The sequence below is a fragment of the Nansenia antarctica genome, assembly GCF_963989245.1.
Source record: "Nansenia antarctica genome assembly, chromosome: 12".
NCBI lineage: Eukaryota > Metazoa > Chordata > Actinopteri > Argentiniformes > Microstomatidae > Nansenia > Nansenia antarctica.
The window spans coordinates 1,043,486-1,060,985 of record NC_137682.1 but is presented as its reverse complement, the minus strand read 5'-3'; the positions used below and the strand labels follow the sequence as shown (position 1 = coordinate 1,060,985).

The window sequence follows — 17,500 nt, the reverse complement described above, 5'->3', positions numbered from 1 at the left end:
TGTGTGTGTGTGTGTGTGTGTGTGTGTGTGTGTGTGTGTGTCTGGAATTCCGTCGCTCCTGGCCGGGCGACACAGATACCTCAGGCTGCTGTGGAGAATGGGGAATGTTTCATGTATAAGAGATTAGGGGGGGGTGGGGGGCGGGACGGACACCTGCTTTAGATTAGCTACTACTACAACCCCAGCCTGACATGGAAGGACTAGGATGGCGGTGTGGTGTGTGTAGGGGGGGGGGGCGGGCTCTCTCTCGTTTTGCTCCCTCTTTCTATCTCTCCTTTTGCTCTCACTCTTTTTCTCTCTCTCTCTCTCTCCCTTCTCATATGTCTGCCAGGGTTCCCCGCTGGTCTTAAAAAGCCGTAAAGTCTAAAATCCAGCAATCCAATGTACAAGGCCTAAAAAGGTCCCAAATTTCAGTTATTCGGTCTAAAAATTAGGTGCTAGGTCTAAAAAAAAATGAGATCAGTCCGACCACGTCTATTTACGCAGAAATGAATCAAGCTGGAACCCAAAAAAATGACAATTCGTTTCCTTTTTTGTCTGTATGGCAGTGAAATCCCTAATTTCGTCACCTCGAGGATGACAAAAAGCTATCATATGGTGTCGCGAATAGGTCTAAAATCATATTCAAAGAGGTCTATAAATTTGACTCGTTGAAACTTGTAGGAACCCTGATCTGCTTCTCGTGAGAATGCACTGAGAACATGGCATGGTGTAGGCCAGCTCTGTATGAAATACCTCCGCCTCTGTTAAAGTACTCAGCTGCGTCTGTTGAATCACTTGAGGTCCAGAGCTCAGCGGGGTTCTGGGTAGCGGCCACACAGTAGTGCTGCTCCAGGCACAGCCTCTGTGCTGGGCAGGGGAGGGTGGAGGAGAGGGTGGAGGGTGGAGGAGGAGCAGGGGAGGGTGGAGGAGAGGGTGGGCAGGGCAGGGTGGAGGAGAGGGTGGGCAGGGGAGGGTGGAGGAGAGGGTGGGCAGGGCAGGGTGGAGGAGAGGGTGGGCAGGCAGGGTGGAGGAGAGGGTGGGCAGGGGAGGGTGGAGGAGAGGGTGGGCAGGGGAGGGTGGAGGAGAGGGTGGGCAGGGAGGGTGGAGCAGAGGGTGGGCAGGGGAGGGTGGAGGAGAGGGTGGAGGGAGGGTGGGCAGGGGAGGGTGGAGGAGAGGGTGGAGGAGAGGGTGGGCAGGGGAGGGTGGAGGAGAGGGTGGAGGAGAGGGTGGGCAGGGGAGGGTGGAGGAGAGGGTGGGCAGGGTGGAGGAGAGGGTGGGCAGGGGGAGGGTGGAGGAGAGGGTGGAGGAGAGGGTGGAGGAGAGGGTGGGCAGGGGAGGGTGGAGGAGAGGGTGGGCAGGGAGGGTGGAGGAGAGGGTGGGCAGGGTGGAGGAGAGGGTGGGCAGGGGAGGGTGGAGGAGAGGGTGGAGGAGAGGGTGGAGGAGAGGGTGGGCAGGGGAGGGTGGGCAGGGGAGGGTGGAGGAGAGGGTGGGCAGGGGAGGGTGGAGGAGAGGCATGGTATGTTAGAGCCGTTTAGAGGCCCTGCTTTTTCCTCTCAGGGTAGATGTTATTACCCCTGAGGCACAGATCTAGGATCAGCCCAACCTCCCCCAAAACCTTGTCTTTAACATTAAGTGGGGGGGGGGGGGGAGGAAAGTCAAACTGATCACAGGTCAGTGTCTGGGGGGGGGTTATTTTGTTATTTCTGACTCATCTTTTTTTCCCACTACTATGGGAAAGAGTCCCATCCTGACATCTGGTGCGGACAGAGACCACTGGCTGAGCCTAGGAGTTTCCACTGCTCTCTCTCTCTCACTCTCTCTCTCTGTCTCTGTCTCTCTCTCTCTGTCTCTCTCTCTCTCTCTGTGTCTCTCTCTCTCTCTCTCTCTCTGTCTCTCTCTCTGTCTCTCTCTCTGTCTCTCTCTCTCTCTCTGTCTCTCTCTCTGTCTCTCTCTCTCTCTCTGTCTCTCTCTCTCTCTGTCTCTCTCTCTGTCTCTCTCTCTCTGTCTCTCTCTCTCTGTCTCTCTCTCTTCTCTCTTTCTCTCTGTCTCTCTCCCTCTTCTCTCTCTTCTCTCTGTCTCTCTCTCTCTCTGTCTCTCTCTCTCTCTCTTCTCTCTCTCTCTCTTCTCTCTGTCTCTCTGTCTCTCTCCCTCTCTTCTCTCTCTTCTCTCTCTTCTCTCTCTCTCTCTCTCTCTCTCTCTCTCTCTTCTCTCTCTCTCTCTCTCTCTCTTCTCTCTCTCTCTCTCTCTCTCTCTCTCTCTCTCTCTATCTATCTCTCTCTTCTCTCTGTCTCTTTTCCCCTCTGAGGTTGTGTAGGTTCCTCCAGTTCCATTTTGTTTTTGTTTTGTTTACTTTTTAGAAAATGTGTCCAGCTTGTGGACAGAGAGATTAGTGGAAGACACTCTTCACCCGACCTTCATCTTAACTCTCCTAATTTTCCCTCCTTGTTCACAGAAAATCGACGCCCAGGCGATCGAGGAGTTCTACGGCTTGACGTCGGACATTTCTAAGAACTCAGAGTCTGGCTATATCCTCTTCTACCAGTCCAGGGACTGAAGCAGCCAATAGGAAAGGCCGAACGGGACTGTGACTCTGTCAGGGGGGAGGGGCTTGGGCTGCCACAGGCTCCGCCCCAACCCGTTAAATTATAAAAAAAACGGCTTTTCTGCAGAGCTTTGCACTGGAGTGCCGATGTGGGCGGGGCCAGATCAGGTGGCCGAGCAAACCGATAAGCTGGACAGGAAACTTCATCAATACAGTCATCGCAGAAGTGCAGCAGGCATTCAAATGCCTATTCCTCCTCCTCCTCCTCCTCCTCCTCCTCATCATCATCATCCTCCTCCTTTTTTTGAGTTTGAGTACAGTTGAGAAACATGTAGTGCTAGCTCTCTCTCCGCTAACAGTGTTAGCGCCTGTCGAGGTGTCGTGCCAGTCTTCGGTGTCGCAACACGTTTTGGTGTCGGTGCCATCAGAGGTTCTGCGGTCTCGTCCCGGCGCCGCCGCCGCAGACGCTTAGTAACACAGTTTTCCCGAAGGGTTGAAGAAGAAGAAGAAGAGTGGACCTGCCACGGTTTGCGATTTTCCTGAATGTTGACTTTGACTTTACATTGTTGCCAGTTATTATTTTTCAGCTCGCCGGTTCGGTGGGCGGGGTGAGGTCCGGTCATTTAGTGGTGTTGTAGTAACACATTCATGTCTGATGCAGAACGCTAATCTATCCCACCTGTTACAGTAGACGCACACACACACACGTTTACTCTTCAGATCCCCCCCTCCCATCAACAACGGCAACCCCGTACCGCCACACACTACGAACACCTTCCAATCCCATATTTATGTTATGTGGAACTCGTCTGTAACCGAGTTCCAAGCTAAGTGTCATTGCCTACGTTTCAAACCACAGCCTCCTCCCCCTACAGATATAGGGCACTACGTTTGGCCAGAGCACTATGTAGGGGGGACTAGGGTGCCGTTTGGGATCTGGCGCTAAGTTGTCTGTGTATGTTGTTTGTAATGCAGTATATAAACTGTAGCTATATCCACCTGCTGCACTATAGCGTCGTCACCTAGCAACCCCCCCCCCCCCCAGCCTAACCCAAACCCCAAGGTTTTTAGACGGCCATTTTGTGTGTTTTTTTTTGTTTTTTCTGTTTTGTTTTTTAGTTTTCTTCTTTTGAAACGCACAAATAACCCAACATAGATGTTGTTTGGGTGGTAAGTTGAGTAATCATGTGCTACACTGCCAGGGGGGGGTAACGTCACTCTGGTTGGAAACGGAGGGAGTGAATTAAAAGCCTCTTACCTCTGAAGTGGTTCTGTTTTGTTAGAATGTGTCTAGGTTGGCTCTAGTGTTGTTGAGTGGATGGAGAAGTCAGTCTGCCGTGGAAATATACAGTGAAGGGCTCCTCGGCCCCCGTACACACCATGAGAGAGAGAGAGAGAGAGAGAGAGAGAGAGAGAGAGAGAGAGACAGAGAGAGAGAGAGAGACTTTCACTATTCAGGTATAGCTGATATACATGCTGCTTGTGGTTGTAGATTTAACATTGACTAACAAATGAATGAACATACAAGGTGGATGTCGGTGAGGAAAGACTCATTGATATATCAGACTGTGTTGCTTGTCTGGGGAGTTCGTCCTTAACGATAGAACTTCAGTTGTAGCCTAACTACCTAGTACACTCCGTCTTTATCTAGCTATCCCTGCACTCCTCACTGTGTGTGTGTGTGTGTGTGTGTGTGTGTGTGTGTGTGTGTGTGTGTGTGTGTGTGTGTGTGTGTGTGATAGAGAGAAAGAGAGAGACCGTGCGACTGGCAGACAGACACATGGCTAGAGGTTACGCTGGGTCATGTGAGTTGATGTGTTTGGAGTGAGAACACAAGCGCACACACACACACACACAGAGCAGAGTGTTGTTCTGTAGAAACAACTGGGGGGGGGGGAATGTTCTGGAATACAAAGCTTAAACAAGCATTCTCATTGGCCAAGTACAGTTTGCATACCTTTTACTTTTCAAAACATTTTCTAAACACGACGTATGATTGGTGAAAGCAACATTGTGCACATAGATCTAGAACAAGCTCTATCTCTGACGGAGCATACCTTCCAGGTGTTATCTCTCACAGGTCCTGTTGTGTACTTCACTTCGGGGCAGAACAAGGAAAGGAGACACTGAGGAAACCACTTTAAACTATTGGGACGACACCGCTGTGTGTCTGTCTGCCTGCCTGTCTGTCTGTCTGTCTGTGTGTCTGCCTGTCTGTCTGTGTGTCTGTCTACCTGTCTGCCTGCCTGTCTGTCTGCCTGTCTGTGTGTCTGTCTGCCTGTCTGCCTGCCTGTCTGCCTGTCTGTCTGCCTGTCTGTCTGGAGTTCAAAGGTCATTTAGCTACTGGTTCTCGTCCTTCACAACAAACCCTGAAAAGCGTTGGCGTGGTTACCCGGTCCTGGTCCCTGAGAGACACAGGGTGAGGCAGGCTTTTAGCTCCAACCAAGAACTAACACACCTGATTCCACTGATGGACCTCTAGAGCTGTGAGTTATGAGAGTCAGTGTGATGAGATGTGTTTATGTTAGCCTGACTGGTTGTTGAGTCGTCAGCGCCTAAACTGTCCAGAGTGATCAACGTGTGCCTGAGTCAACTCATTGACCTTTGGCACAGATGAGTCCAATCAGGCTGGAACTTGTGCTGCATTCAAGTGCTATCCCAAAATAGAAAACTGTGTTACTTCCCCCCCTCAGAGCTATCACCGAATCAACCAAAAGGGTGAGATTTCGGGAGCTCTCCGGAGATTGACGTCAGAATGTTCCGAGTTTCCGAGGAGCACTTGAATGAAGGTTAAAGCCTCCGTTACGCTGTGGTTGTCCAGGACCAGGTCAGGTGACCAGACCGCTCCTGTAAAGTGTTTCCTCTGTTCCTCTCCTCCTCGCCTCCTTCTCAGACTGGTTACAGGAGAATGTCTCCGGCCAGGAACCGTAGTAGATCACAGATCACAGAGCGTAGATCACAGATCACAGGGCGTAGGTGTTTTAAAAGATCAGCTTTCCATCTTCTCCACCAATGCAATTTGAGAAGGAAGGAGGAATGGAGAGAACAGGAGAGAACAGAGGACGGAGTCCCTCCCTGTATGGACTGACGTCCTCTCAGACCCCCGCAGACTGACTGGATCAGAGTGGTAGAGAGGTGGACAATAGACAGAAAAGAAGTGTGGGAGCCTGTAATAATAAAATACATTTTTGAAAAAGGGTATTTTTTAAATTTAAATATTATTATTATTATGATTATGAATGTTATGTTAACCTTTTATTAGATGTTCACTTTAAAAAATATATATTTTACGAATTGAGTCTACCATTCTTGTGTCGGCAGCTGAGAAGAGGCTGGTATGGTTTTATTGGGTTGAACGATGGATCTTGATATGTGCATAAGACAGATGTTATTATTGGAGTCTAAATAATGCTTGCTTGATAATAATCGGAGCTAAATGAGTAGTGTTATTGGCAATGTTATCAGGCCCCTTATAAGGACATAAACCCTCCCTCTAAGTAAATAGATGAATACATTTATGAATATTTATGTCGGCCCATAGTCTCTAAGCCAGATCGTCCTTTAGCTACGTGGGTGGAACACCCCCCTGTTCAACATGTGTCTAACATTGGGAGGGTCACCTCAATTTTGACGCCTCGTGACGTTAGAATTATAAGGTTCTATCTCAATTTTTGTCAAAATTGAGTTATTTTATATAATCTGAACCATTAGGTGTTTATTAATGCCTGTGTGGTGTCATCTTTAAAATGTTGACATTTTTTAGTTAGTAATTCATAAAATACAAAGGTTCCATCTCACAAAACATAATGGAATGTAAAAACTTTGACTCTCAATATCTCTGAACTGCCCTAGACGGAGATAGAACCTTATCATTCTAAACAGAGATAGAACCTTATCATTCTAAACGGAGATAGAACCTTATCATTCTAAGCTCACGACCTGTCAATTGAACTTGACATGCAACACTTGTCCACGTCACTTCAATTCAGAAAAATCGCCAAGAATGTGTAAAAGTGATTGATTGCATTAAAGTTGAAGTGCACTTTTGAGAGTGAATGTGCCAGTAAGGTGTGAACACAGTAAGGTGTGAACCCCTCACATCCACTGTGGTCACCACATGTACAATGGAGGTTCATGTATTGGGACTATTGAAAAAAGAACAATAAATAGTGTTAACCATTATAATATGATATTTATGAAAAGGTGTCTGTATATTTCTGGTGTACAAGTACAGACTTTGATGTAAATAAACACCAGGTGGGTGGATGTGATGGGTGAGTGAAATGAGTTTAGTTAAGAGTTTACTGCCTTCAAGTGTTCCTTGGTAATAAAAAAAATAACAAATACTTTTGCTGGACATTTGAGTTTCCTGCTAGGGGTTATCTCAGTAGGGAACGATGCTAAATCCTTTGCTAAATCTTGGTGGGAAGCTCAGTTTCCGAGGAACGCATGAATCAGCATCAGCAGGCAGAGACAGGGCTGTGGGCTTGTGAAGAGTTGCTGTATGCATATACTGTATACCTGAGAGATGCATGGAAATATAATCAAAATACCATACATGTATGCGATCACAAGCATTCATCTATCATTCGTACAATTACACGTAGTTAATAAATAAAAAGTATCCATAATAACTGATTCTGTAAGCAAAGTTACATAAGGATACAAACAGAACAATGTCAAACTGAATCCACAATGTTTATAGGTGAAACATACTAAACATGCAAAGTAAAATGTTTGAGGTCATTATTCAGACAAGTCCAGCGAGTCCAGGTATGCCTCCAGTGAATGCCGCTCCTCCCTGTCAGCCAGTATGTTGTTGTCCACACCCAGTGACGTAACCCTGGCCATCTGCTCCCTCTGCCGCTGGCTCTCCCTCCTCATCTCCTTCCTCGAGTCACTGAGCCTAGTCCTCTGGGGCTCAGTCCTCTGGGGCTCAGTCCTCTGGGGCTCTTGGGAAGCAGCATGGTGGTTGTCCACATGGCCGAACGCATTGGTGAGGAGGTCATCAGTGAGGTAGTCTTCGGACACCCAGTCACAATGGTTGGATGTTGTGGGTGCGTCTAGACTGTCTACATCAACTGGGCCAAAGTCTGGCGTCAGCTGAAGTGGGTGGAGGGCTAGGGGTAAACACTGAGGTGTTTGTGAGAGGAACAGGTTTGTGAGAGAAAGGGTTAAGTCGCTCATAGACTCCTGGCTTGACTCTGACTGTTGTCCAGGTTGGGAGGGAGAGAGGGCTATACCCTGTAGGTCTCCGTGGAGCAACTTATAGAGGTCTGGGTAGATGAGAACCTCTGAGAGTTGTTGACAGAGGCTTGAGAGCCTCGCTGCCTCCTCTGCCTCACCCTCTACTGGTGTGGAGAGAATGTCATCCAGCTCAGCGTCTAACTGGAGGGGAAATGTCCCCCAGTCAGTGTCATGGTGATGTTCTTCTTCTTTTGCTGGCCTCACCACTGGAATGCTAACCACATCTTGCTGTGAGCCAAAGGTCTTTGTGACCACAGATTGGGACCGGGCGACATCCTCAAGGTCCTTCCTCCTCATCATCAACCGCTTCTTCTTGTGACCTCTTGTGACCTCATGTTTTCTCTTGCCTCTGTGCCTCTTCGGCAGGTGGCGTGTCCTATTTCTATTTATATTCCTATTACTCTTCTTCATAAGATTACCTTCCACATTGTGCTGAAAGTTCATATTTACTAATGCACCTTCAGCCACCAATGGAAATAAAATACTGCAAAAGAACCTGTGAACAGGCTATACTGGTAGGTGATTATGATGTCATAAAGGGGTTATGTCATCAAACTGGTTTATGTGGTAAAGCATTGCCTCTGTAGTAAAATGTTTATTCAATTAATAATAATTTTAAAAACGGTCAAACAAATGTTGGGTTTAAAACTGTATTCATGCTTTCCAGAAGAAAGGCAACAGCACAACACATACAACTGGGATCCAACCATTTTGAATAATGAGACGCAAACCCCCCAAAAATGACAAAAAAAACCTTGTTATACTCTTTAAAAAATAGCTTGTATTTACATCTAGTCAAATAGAGTTGGTAATGAAAACTTCTTGTACCCACAGCAAAAGTAGATATTTGGAAATCTCTTCAGAGCAGCAAACCATTCTAGTTGATGGTAGTATTGCGACCTAATTCAATCCTAACATTCTCAAGGTCTGAAATATTTCACACATGGTTATGGTGCTTATTAGGGTCAAATCACTTTACACATGTTAATAATTGTGCTCTATACATACAGCTCAGGACAAACCAAACCAAGGGGCTGTTAGAAAAGCAGGATCAATGAGAAAGCCAGCTAACTACCAAATATCTTGAAAAAAGTGAACAAAGATATGTTACTTTAATTCATTACTAGATTCTCAACAACTCAAGATTAAGTATCTTGTCAAAACAGAAAATCATGTGAAATATTGGATTTCTTTCCAAGTTAGCTGGGTAATTTAGTGATACTGCTGTCTTGAAAAGGATTCCTGTCAAAAACTGCACATTTCATAGTATTAGATTCAAGGTACTTAGTATACAACTCACAATGTTTCAAAAGTTCTTTTCAATGTAGGTATAAATCATGTTAATATGGGTAAAAAATAAATTAAAAAAAAGGGTTGACATGCCAATAAGTATTTTATCAAAAACTTACAAAGTTCCTTTGAAGGTTGTAATGTTATTAATCTCATGAACAAATATGTTGGTCAAATCCAAATAAGCATTTGGTATCTCAGTGCCAGCCACGTATCTTAGTACCTCTAAGACTACAGAGCTGAGATAATATTTAGAGAATGTGATCTAATGTCATCAAGTCCCTGGTGGTCGCAGAATCAGAGGTCAAACAAATTGATAAATATGACAGCATTTAATGCATGTTAGAACAGAATTTCAATAAATCAAATAATTATATTTCAGGGACATGAGCCTTTAGAGTGCATAAATAACAGCTCACAAACTTCAACACTGAGATGAATCACCAAAACAACTATGGGTTGCTATCTCCAATAAATAAATAAAAACAACTGGTTTAAGATGGACTTGTCTCTGCTGTGGTCATTATCACTTATGTTACCCTAACCCTAACCCTTATTGCGTGTATGTTACCTCCTTTATGTTACTATGCGTGTATGATACCTCCTTTCCACCAACGCCAACCTAGTTCTAGTTCTGGGCTGGTGCTAGTGAACCTAGTTCTAGTTCTGGTGCTAGTGAACCTAGTTCTGGTTCTGAGCTGGTACTAGTGAACCTAGTTCTAGTTCTAGTTCTGGTGCTAGTGAACCTAGTTCTTGTTCTGGGCTGGTGCTAGTGAACCTAGTTCTAGTTCTGAGCTGGTGCTAGTGAACCTAGTTCTAGTTCTAGTTCTGGTGCTAGTGAACCTAGTTCTAGTTCTGGTGCTAGTGAACCTAGTTCTAGTTCTGGTGCTAGTGAACCTAGTTCTAGTTCTGGTTCTGGGCTGGTGCTAGTGAACCTAGTTCTAGTTCTGGTGCTAGTGAACCTAGTTCTAGTTCTGAGCTGGTGCTAGTGAACCTAGTTCTAGTTCTGGGCTGGTTCTAGTGCCGGTTTGCAGTTGATTCATCTATGACCCGGTTAGAGAGCCATGCCATAAGTGGTTCTTGGTTCTTAGCACAGAGGACAATGCTGCATTTGCACATCAGAGGACTTGCAACTGTAGTTTTTGTTGCCATCTTTAAGTTCAGCTTTCATAGTACTGTATGAGTAACTGAGAGGTGAATCAGGTTTTCTGATTAACCTCAACACCAGGGGTATAGTATATACTATGTTCTTTTTTTCATTTTCTTTCACTTCATTTTTTAAATATCATTTTTATCATTCTATGATGATCTATGATCCTATAGTATAATATGATATATTATTATCATTCTAAGGGGAAAAAAATAGTATACTATGTTCTTTTTTCATTTGTTTTCCACTTCAATGATCATTCTAGAGTCTACCTGACACCAGAGGTCAAATCTGAAGTGGTTCCACGTCTAAAAATGAAGTTTACAGTCTATAGAAACACTGTAGAAAGTTTCATTCTTTAGTCATAACAACATGCACAATACCTTCCATATATGAGCTTATCTGGCGCACTAAAAGGCAGATTTACCTAGTTAGTATGAAGCAGTGACTGCTTGTACTAAATCAAGCTATATCAAACATTGTTTTGTGTGCTCTGAAGTAGGCCTTGACAAAAAAAGCTTGGCAAATAAATTGAGACCGAAGTGTGTTTTAAGTATCCTGCTCCTGATGTCTGTCGGGTGTCGGCCCTGCCTTGCTGCCTCAGTTATCTGTCTGTCTGTCGGCCCTGCCTCGCGTACCTCAGTTATCTGGCTGTCTGTCGGCCCTGCCTCGCGTACCTCAGTTATCTGGCTGTCTGTCGGCCCTGCCTTGCTGCCTCAGTTATCTGTCTGTCTGTCGGCCCTGCCTCGCGTACCTCAGTTATCTGTCTGTCTGTCGGCCCTGCCTTGCTGCCTCAGTTATCTGTCTGTCTGTCGGCCCTGCCTCGCGTACCTCAGTTATCTGTCTGTCTGTCGGCCCTGCCTCGCGTACCTCAGTTATCTGTCTGTCTGTCGGCCCTGCCTCGCGTACCTCAGTTATCTGTCTGTCTGTCGGCCCTGCCTCGCTGCCTCAGTTATCTGTCTGTCTGTCGGCCCTGCCTTGCTGTACCTCAGTTATCTGTCTGTCTGTCGGCCCTGCCTTGCTGCCTCAGTTATCTGTCTGTCTGTCGGCCCTGCCTCGTGTACCTCAGTTATCTGTCTGTCAGTCGGCCCTGCCTCGTGTACCTCAGTTATCTGTCTGTCTGTCGGCCCTGCCTTGCTGTACCTCAGTTATCTGTCTGTCTGTCGGCCCTGCCTTGCTGCCTCAGTTATCTGTCTGTCTGTCGGCCCTGCCTTGCTGCCTCAGTTATCTGTCTGTCTGTCGGCCCTGCCTCGTGTACCTCAGTTATCTGTCTGTCAGTCAGCCCTGCCTCGCGTACCTCAGTTATCTGTCTGTCTGTCGGCCCTGCCTTGCTGCCTCAGTTATCTGTCTGTCTGTCGGCCCTGCCTCGCGTACCTCAGTTATCTGTCTGTCTGTCGGCCCTGCCTCGCGTACCTCAGTTATCTGTCTGTCTGTCGGCCCTGCCTCGCGTACCTCAGCTATCTGTCTGTCTGTCGGCCCTGCCTCGCGTACCTCAGTTATCTGGCTGTCTGTCGGCCCTGCCTCGCGTACCTCAGTTATCTGCTACTATCTACCGGCACCCTTTCGTCCCCTCATGCCTATTTCTGGATCCGAAGCTGGAACTGGTTGAGATAAAGAAGTCAACCAGCTAGCACACTAGCTAGCCTCTCTCTGGGTAGGACCCTACTGGGCTTTCTGCATCTGCAAGCTTCCCTTGATCTACCAGGTAGGTAAGTCTGATCTACCAGGTAGGTAAGTCTGAACACGACGGGAGCGGAGAGGACAGTTGACCCAGACCAGCCAAGTGTCGGTGCCACTCTGGAACCGGTTCTCCTGGCCGAGAGAGCCACCGGTTCTTTTGCTGTCGCCATGCGATGAATGACGAGGTTGGAGATTAGGCACCGACCGTCTCCGTGGTGGGAAAGGGGAATGAGTCACAGATTTGTTAATAGAATGTTTTGCTTGCCTTCCCGAGGCTTACTGCATCTTGAATGACTCAACACTGGAGCATTGTTATCCAGTCACTTATGTTCCGGAACGCTGCATAGTTCCACAAATATAACTGACGTTTCCCCCAGCAGCATTGGATCGTTTTGAATGAAAACAAGATTGTGTTAGCGCTCTACAAAGCAACGGCATCACGACCATGTCTGTTTTGTGTTTAGAAATCCATTATCTTCCCCCTAAAGGTATTTTTTTATTTTTTTTTATTCACTAAAAGATGACAGACGAAACAAACAATTGTACATTTAATTGATTTCAGGTGTGATACATTGCCAAGAAAAGTATAGAAAAGTATCAGCAAGACAAAATATATCTCTATCTCTCTATAATATATATATCTAGAAGGGTAGACAACTTATGCTGGGGGAGGATCTCCTTACAATGTACAGCAACGCCTCGTGAGATTGTTATCAATGCCAGCTCAGGGGAATGTGAGAGTTCTGAAACATACAAGATAGATACACTCATACATACATACATATACTGCATATATACTGTACAAAAGAGAGACAAATACAGACTTTACCACTGCTAGAACTACTAGCTCTGTGTCCAAGTATCTCTATCTGGGTTTGGAGAGAACATTCACCAGACAGAACCACCATTACTTCTCTGGTTCTATGGAACATGTGGGACTTGTTTTCAAAGGCTCTGTTTCCTTCTCTTCATTAGAAGAACCCTGTAGAGTTGGAGTCAGCAGACAGAGGTTGAGTCGTATGGTTGACGGCTCCTTCTTGTGGGCATGGAAGGGTATTGCAGGAGAGTCTGTAGTAATTCGGTTGTTAAGTCGTAACGTGTTTCCGGGTCCAACGTTGGCTGAGGCGCTCTCTTCGAAATGCTTTTCCGAGGCTCAAAGACCCTGACAATATGGGGAAAACGGGAAAGTGCTGCTGTGTCCCTTGTTGTATGAATAGATCCGAGAATAAAAAATGATTGAACTGTCATTCTACCGCTGTAGTACACTGGTACTCTGGTGCTTTAGTACACTGGTACTCTGGTGCTTTAGTACACTGGTACTCTGGTGCGGGGAATTTTTGATTTGGAAATTGCTAAACGTCACGCGTGACGTCTAGTTGGAGTTGGAGTTAGTTGGAGAGCAGCCCGCACGCACACATGCACCGTCCAACTGTCACAACCTTGTATTTGCTTTATTCAGAAAGGACATTAGAAACATTACCACAGTAGAAAACATCGAATGCATACATACCCAATGCTCAAGTACGTAACTCTCTCAGAGCAAAAAAATCCTCCACTGGTTGAGAAAGATACTATCACAGAAACAAACCAACTGTTTAAAACCACCACACTTCTTCAACCCTCCCCAGAGTGTGCTGTACATAGCGGGAGCGTGGTCCATGTATATAACACAGCTCCTCTGTTAGAAGAGCATGGTTTACAATAGCCAGTGGTGTGTTTACAGTATCCTGTCATGGCTAGTCATCAGCTGTATGATACTCAGTTCAGTCACAGTTCAGAGTTTACGGTGTAGAGGATACAGGCGTACTACTTCCACGGATGTGTTGCCTGACTGACTGTGGCTTGGCTGACTGTCTGTTAGAGAGAGAGAGATACTGTGGGAGAACAAACTATAATATAATAATAGTAATATCGTGCCTATAGTACCTTATATACTTGATAATGAAAGTCCCATGCAGAAAATAGTTTACAACACAGTTTGTGTGCGTGCGTGCGTGTGTGTGTGTGTGTGTGTGTGTGTGTGTGTGTGTGTGTGTGTGTGTGTCTCTCTCTATCTCTCTGTTTGTCTGTCTGTCTGTGTGCCTGTGTGTTTTTGCAGTCCTATAAAGTGTATCGCGTTCCTGTCGTTGGACAGACAGTACAGTCTGTATGTGGGTGTGGGTGATGATGATGCTTGCGTGTTCGTTGCGCTTGTATGAATGTACACTTTATATTCCCTTCCAGCCACTACTGTGGGGGGTTGTCCATGGTCCAATCAACCCACTCCCACCCCCCCATGCCCCCCTACTAACCCCACCCAGGGTCATACCATAGTCTCTGAGCCTGAGCCCACACTAACACCCCCCAGGGTCATACCATAGTCTCTGACCCTGAGCCCACACTAACACCCCCCAGGGTCATACCATAGTCTCTGACCACCCTGAGCCCACACTAACACCCCCCAGGGTCATACCATAGTCTCTGAGCCTGAGCCCTTCCCTGTGAAGAAATCCCAGAAGTTGGAGGTGGGGGAGGGCTTGCTGCTGTCCTCCTGGGGGGGCTGGCGCACCCATACGCTGCTGTCCGCTGCGCCCCCCAGGGCGGAGCAGGAGGCGGCACCCAGAGCAAAGGTCAGAGCCTCCCCCAGCGGACCCCCTCCCCCCCTCCTCTCCTGGCCGTCGCGGTCCTCTGGGTTCTGGTGGGTTCTGGAGGAGGAGTAGGAGGAGGGGGAGGGCTGGGCCAGGCTCATCAGGTTGTGGTGGGAGTGGAACTGTCTGATCTGGCCGATGGACTTGGTCGGGGCCTCCGAGGGACCTGACGGGGGGACGGGGACGGAGATCAACGTTATTACCTCTCATGGTAAATTGCTTCCATGTTCTAAGAATGTTGCATAGATTCTAAATGTTCCATTTGATGTCATAATGCACTCAAGCAGACATTATGTACATTGCAGTTAATGGAAGTTCTAGATTGCACAGTAAAATTCTAGAATGATTTGCAGAAATATTTTACTCCTGAAAATTAGTGACATTTCTTTAGAGTCTACCTGACACCAGAGGTCAAATCTGAAGTGGTTCCACGTCTAAAAAGCTGAAGTTTACAGTCTATAGAAACACTGTAGAAAGTATCATGCTTTAGTCATAAAATGCACAATTATTATTATTACAGTGTTACTGTACCAAAGACAGGCTATGTATGGACCTATCGCTAAGCCACGCCCCCTTTGAAAACTCAGACAAACAAACAACGCTTCACTGACAGTGACTGACTGACCGACCGTGACTGAATGACATTCAATGACTTACAATGGCGGGAGTTGGCACATTTCTGATTTCTGATTTACCACAGCAAGTAATAGACTTTTTTTTTTTTTTAAAGATGACAAGAATATTTCATCTAGAAGCTTTTCACACCACCAGATATTAGCGAGTTGTTTGTCCGAGTTTTCTGCCTCCTGTCGTGACTTTTGCTGTGAAATGATTGGACGATTTCGATTTCGGGGCGTGGCTTAGAGATAGGTCCATTGCACACCTCACCTGAGGTGATGCGCAGCCTTGCTAGGATGACAGAAACACGCCGGCTGAGCGCTCAGTGACCTACATTTAATTTACATTTACATGTTTGGCATTTAGCAGACGCCTTATTCCAAAGCGACTTACAATCAATACATTTGAATACTAAGCAAGTGAATCATCAGTCCACCAGTCGTAGCAGGAAGAGTAATCTAGCTCAGGCCCGGGGCCACTGATAGAAGGAAAAACCTTCTTCTAAACCAATTTTTGTTGTGTTTTTTGACACTGGAGAAACAGAGAAACGGTACAAGGGGGGCAATAGAAGTTCTTAGGGACACAGTAGAGGGGAAAAGCGGGTGTCTTCAGGAGGGACAGTGCTGAGGGGCAGAAGATGTCTCAGGAGGAGCAGTTAAGGTGTAACCTGAAGAGATGGGTCTTCAGTCTACGACGGAAGTGACTCTGCTTTACGGCATGTGACATCACATTAGATCGCTGTGAGGGAATTGTGGGAACAGGCAGGCGGCACACTGACTGAAAATGTACTGGGCACATTTCATACCTGGTGGTGGTAACACAATGCACTGCCAAAACACAAATCAATAAAAGTTTAACAACATTAAAAAGACTTACATTTCCTGCCGGTGTTGAGGTGCAGCATGTTGAAGAACACCTCGCCGCTGAGGCTGCCCTCCCCGGGACCGTCGGAGGGGAAGAGGGGGGAGGGGAGCTCCATGGAGGACAGGCTCCCGCTGGACGCCCCCGCAGAGTCCAGAGACACCGCCGTGTCCCGACGACCCCCCGAGTCTACGGTCTCGACTGTCAGGCAACTGCTGTGGAGGGGGTGGGGTATATACAGGAATCTTGAGGTTAATTTGAAAGTGACAGTTGGATCTAAGTGACAGTTGGATCTAAGTGACAGTTGGATCTAAGTGACAGCAACTGCTGTGGAGGGGGTGGGGGGGGGGGAAACAGAAGGACAGGTAAGAGTCATGTAGAATAGGGTGAGGATACACACAACACACACACACACACACACCCACACACACACACACACACACACACACACACAACACACACACACGCACACACACACGCACACACACTGACCTCCTGGTGTGGTGAGGTGGAGTTTCATGAAGTGCTTAGACCAAAAACTTGCCTACGGATCAGGCTCATAGTTGCTGTATGTATTGTTTGTTGTATGCAGGTGTTGCCAGATGGGATTGTTGATTTCCAGCCTAACCACAGTCTAAAAGCTGCCCAGTGTGATCATAAGTAGCCCAATTTGGGCGGGCATACGCTCAATCTGGCAACACTGGTTGTGTACTGTGTGCAGACGCATGCTATTGTTATTGTTGCCTGTACTGACAATGCTGTCTTTAATTACCACTTACCAGATCAATAACATTGTATTGAACTGAATTGAATACCACCCCGAATAAAGTTTCACTCAATTTTGATATGTTGTGTTATATTATTTCTTAATGGAATGAAGGAGTCTGTCTGCTGATGAAACAGCCTTTCAGTTCTTTATGTTTTAGGTTATGTGACGATCAAGGGGTTTCGTTAGAGAAACGTTTCCATGGTTACCTGAGTTTCCTGCGGAGAAGGTAGTCGATGGACACACAGACGCACACACACACACACACACACACACACAGACACACACACGCACAGACACACACGCAGACACACACACGCACAGACACACACACACACACACACACACAGACACACACAGACACACACACACACAGACACACACGCAGACACACACGCAGACACACACACGCAGACACACACACGCACAGACACACAGACACACACAGACACTCATACACACACACACAACGTTTCCATGGTTACCTGAGCTTCCTGCGCAGGAGGTAGTCGATGATCTCGGGGTCCGTCTGGATCAGACTCATCAGCACCTCCTGCTGGAGCTCTGCTGAGACCTGGGAGAGGGAGGAGCAGGGTGAGGGTTACACACACACACACACACATATATACACACACACACACACACACGCACGCACACACACACGGGACGTTACACACACACACACACACACACAGACACACACACACACACACACGCACGCACACACACACACACAC

The 17,500-nt window shown here is 46.9% G+C and overlaps 2 protein-coding genes across 2 annotated transcripts in view; one reads left to right on the top strand and one right to left on the bottom strand.

Annotated features, from left to right (window-relative positions):
* The window catches only part of usp12b (ubiquitin specific peptidase 12b), a 16,069-nt gene extending 12,480 nt beyond the window's left edge, over nucleotides 1–3,589 (top strand). Inside the window, exon 9 of the mRNA XM_080543245.1 lies at nucleotides 2,435–3,589. Coding sequence (XP_080399371.1) covers nucleotides 2,435–2,536 — 102 coding nt within the window. The 3' untranslated portion in view covers nucleotides 2,537–3,589. The remainder of the gene's footprint in view (nucleotides 1–2,434) is intronic.
* Nucleotides 3,590–7,270: 3,681 nt separating this feature from the next.
* arhgap36 (Rho GTPase activating protein 36) overlaps nucleotides 7,271–17,500 on the bottom strand; it is a gene marked incomplete at both ends in the record, with an annotated part of 28,625 nt that continues 18,395 nt past the window's right edge. Inside the window, 5 exons of the mRNA XM_080543109.1 lie at nucleotides 7,271–7,644; nucleotides 7,768–7,912; nucleotides 14,344–14,684; nucleotides 16,013–16,212; nucleotides 17,249–17,337. Of these exons, the coding sequence (XP_080399235.1) occupies nucleotides 7,271–7,644; nucleotides 7,768–7,912; nucleotides 14,344–14,684; nucleotides 16,013–16,212; nucleotides 17,249–17,337 (1,149 nt within the window). The remainder of the gene's footprint in view (nucleotides 7,645–7,767; nucleotides 7,913–14,343; nucleotides 14,685–16,012; nucleotides 16,213–17,248; nucleotides 17,338–17,500) is intronic.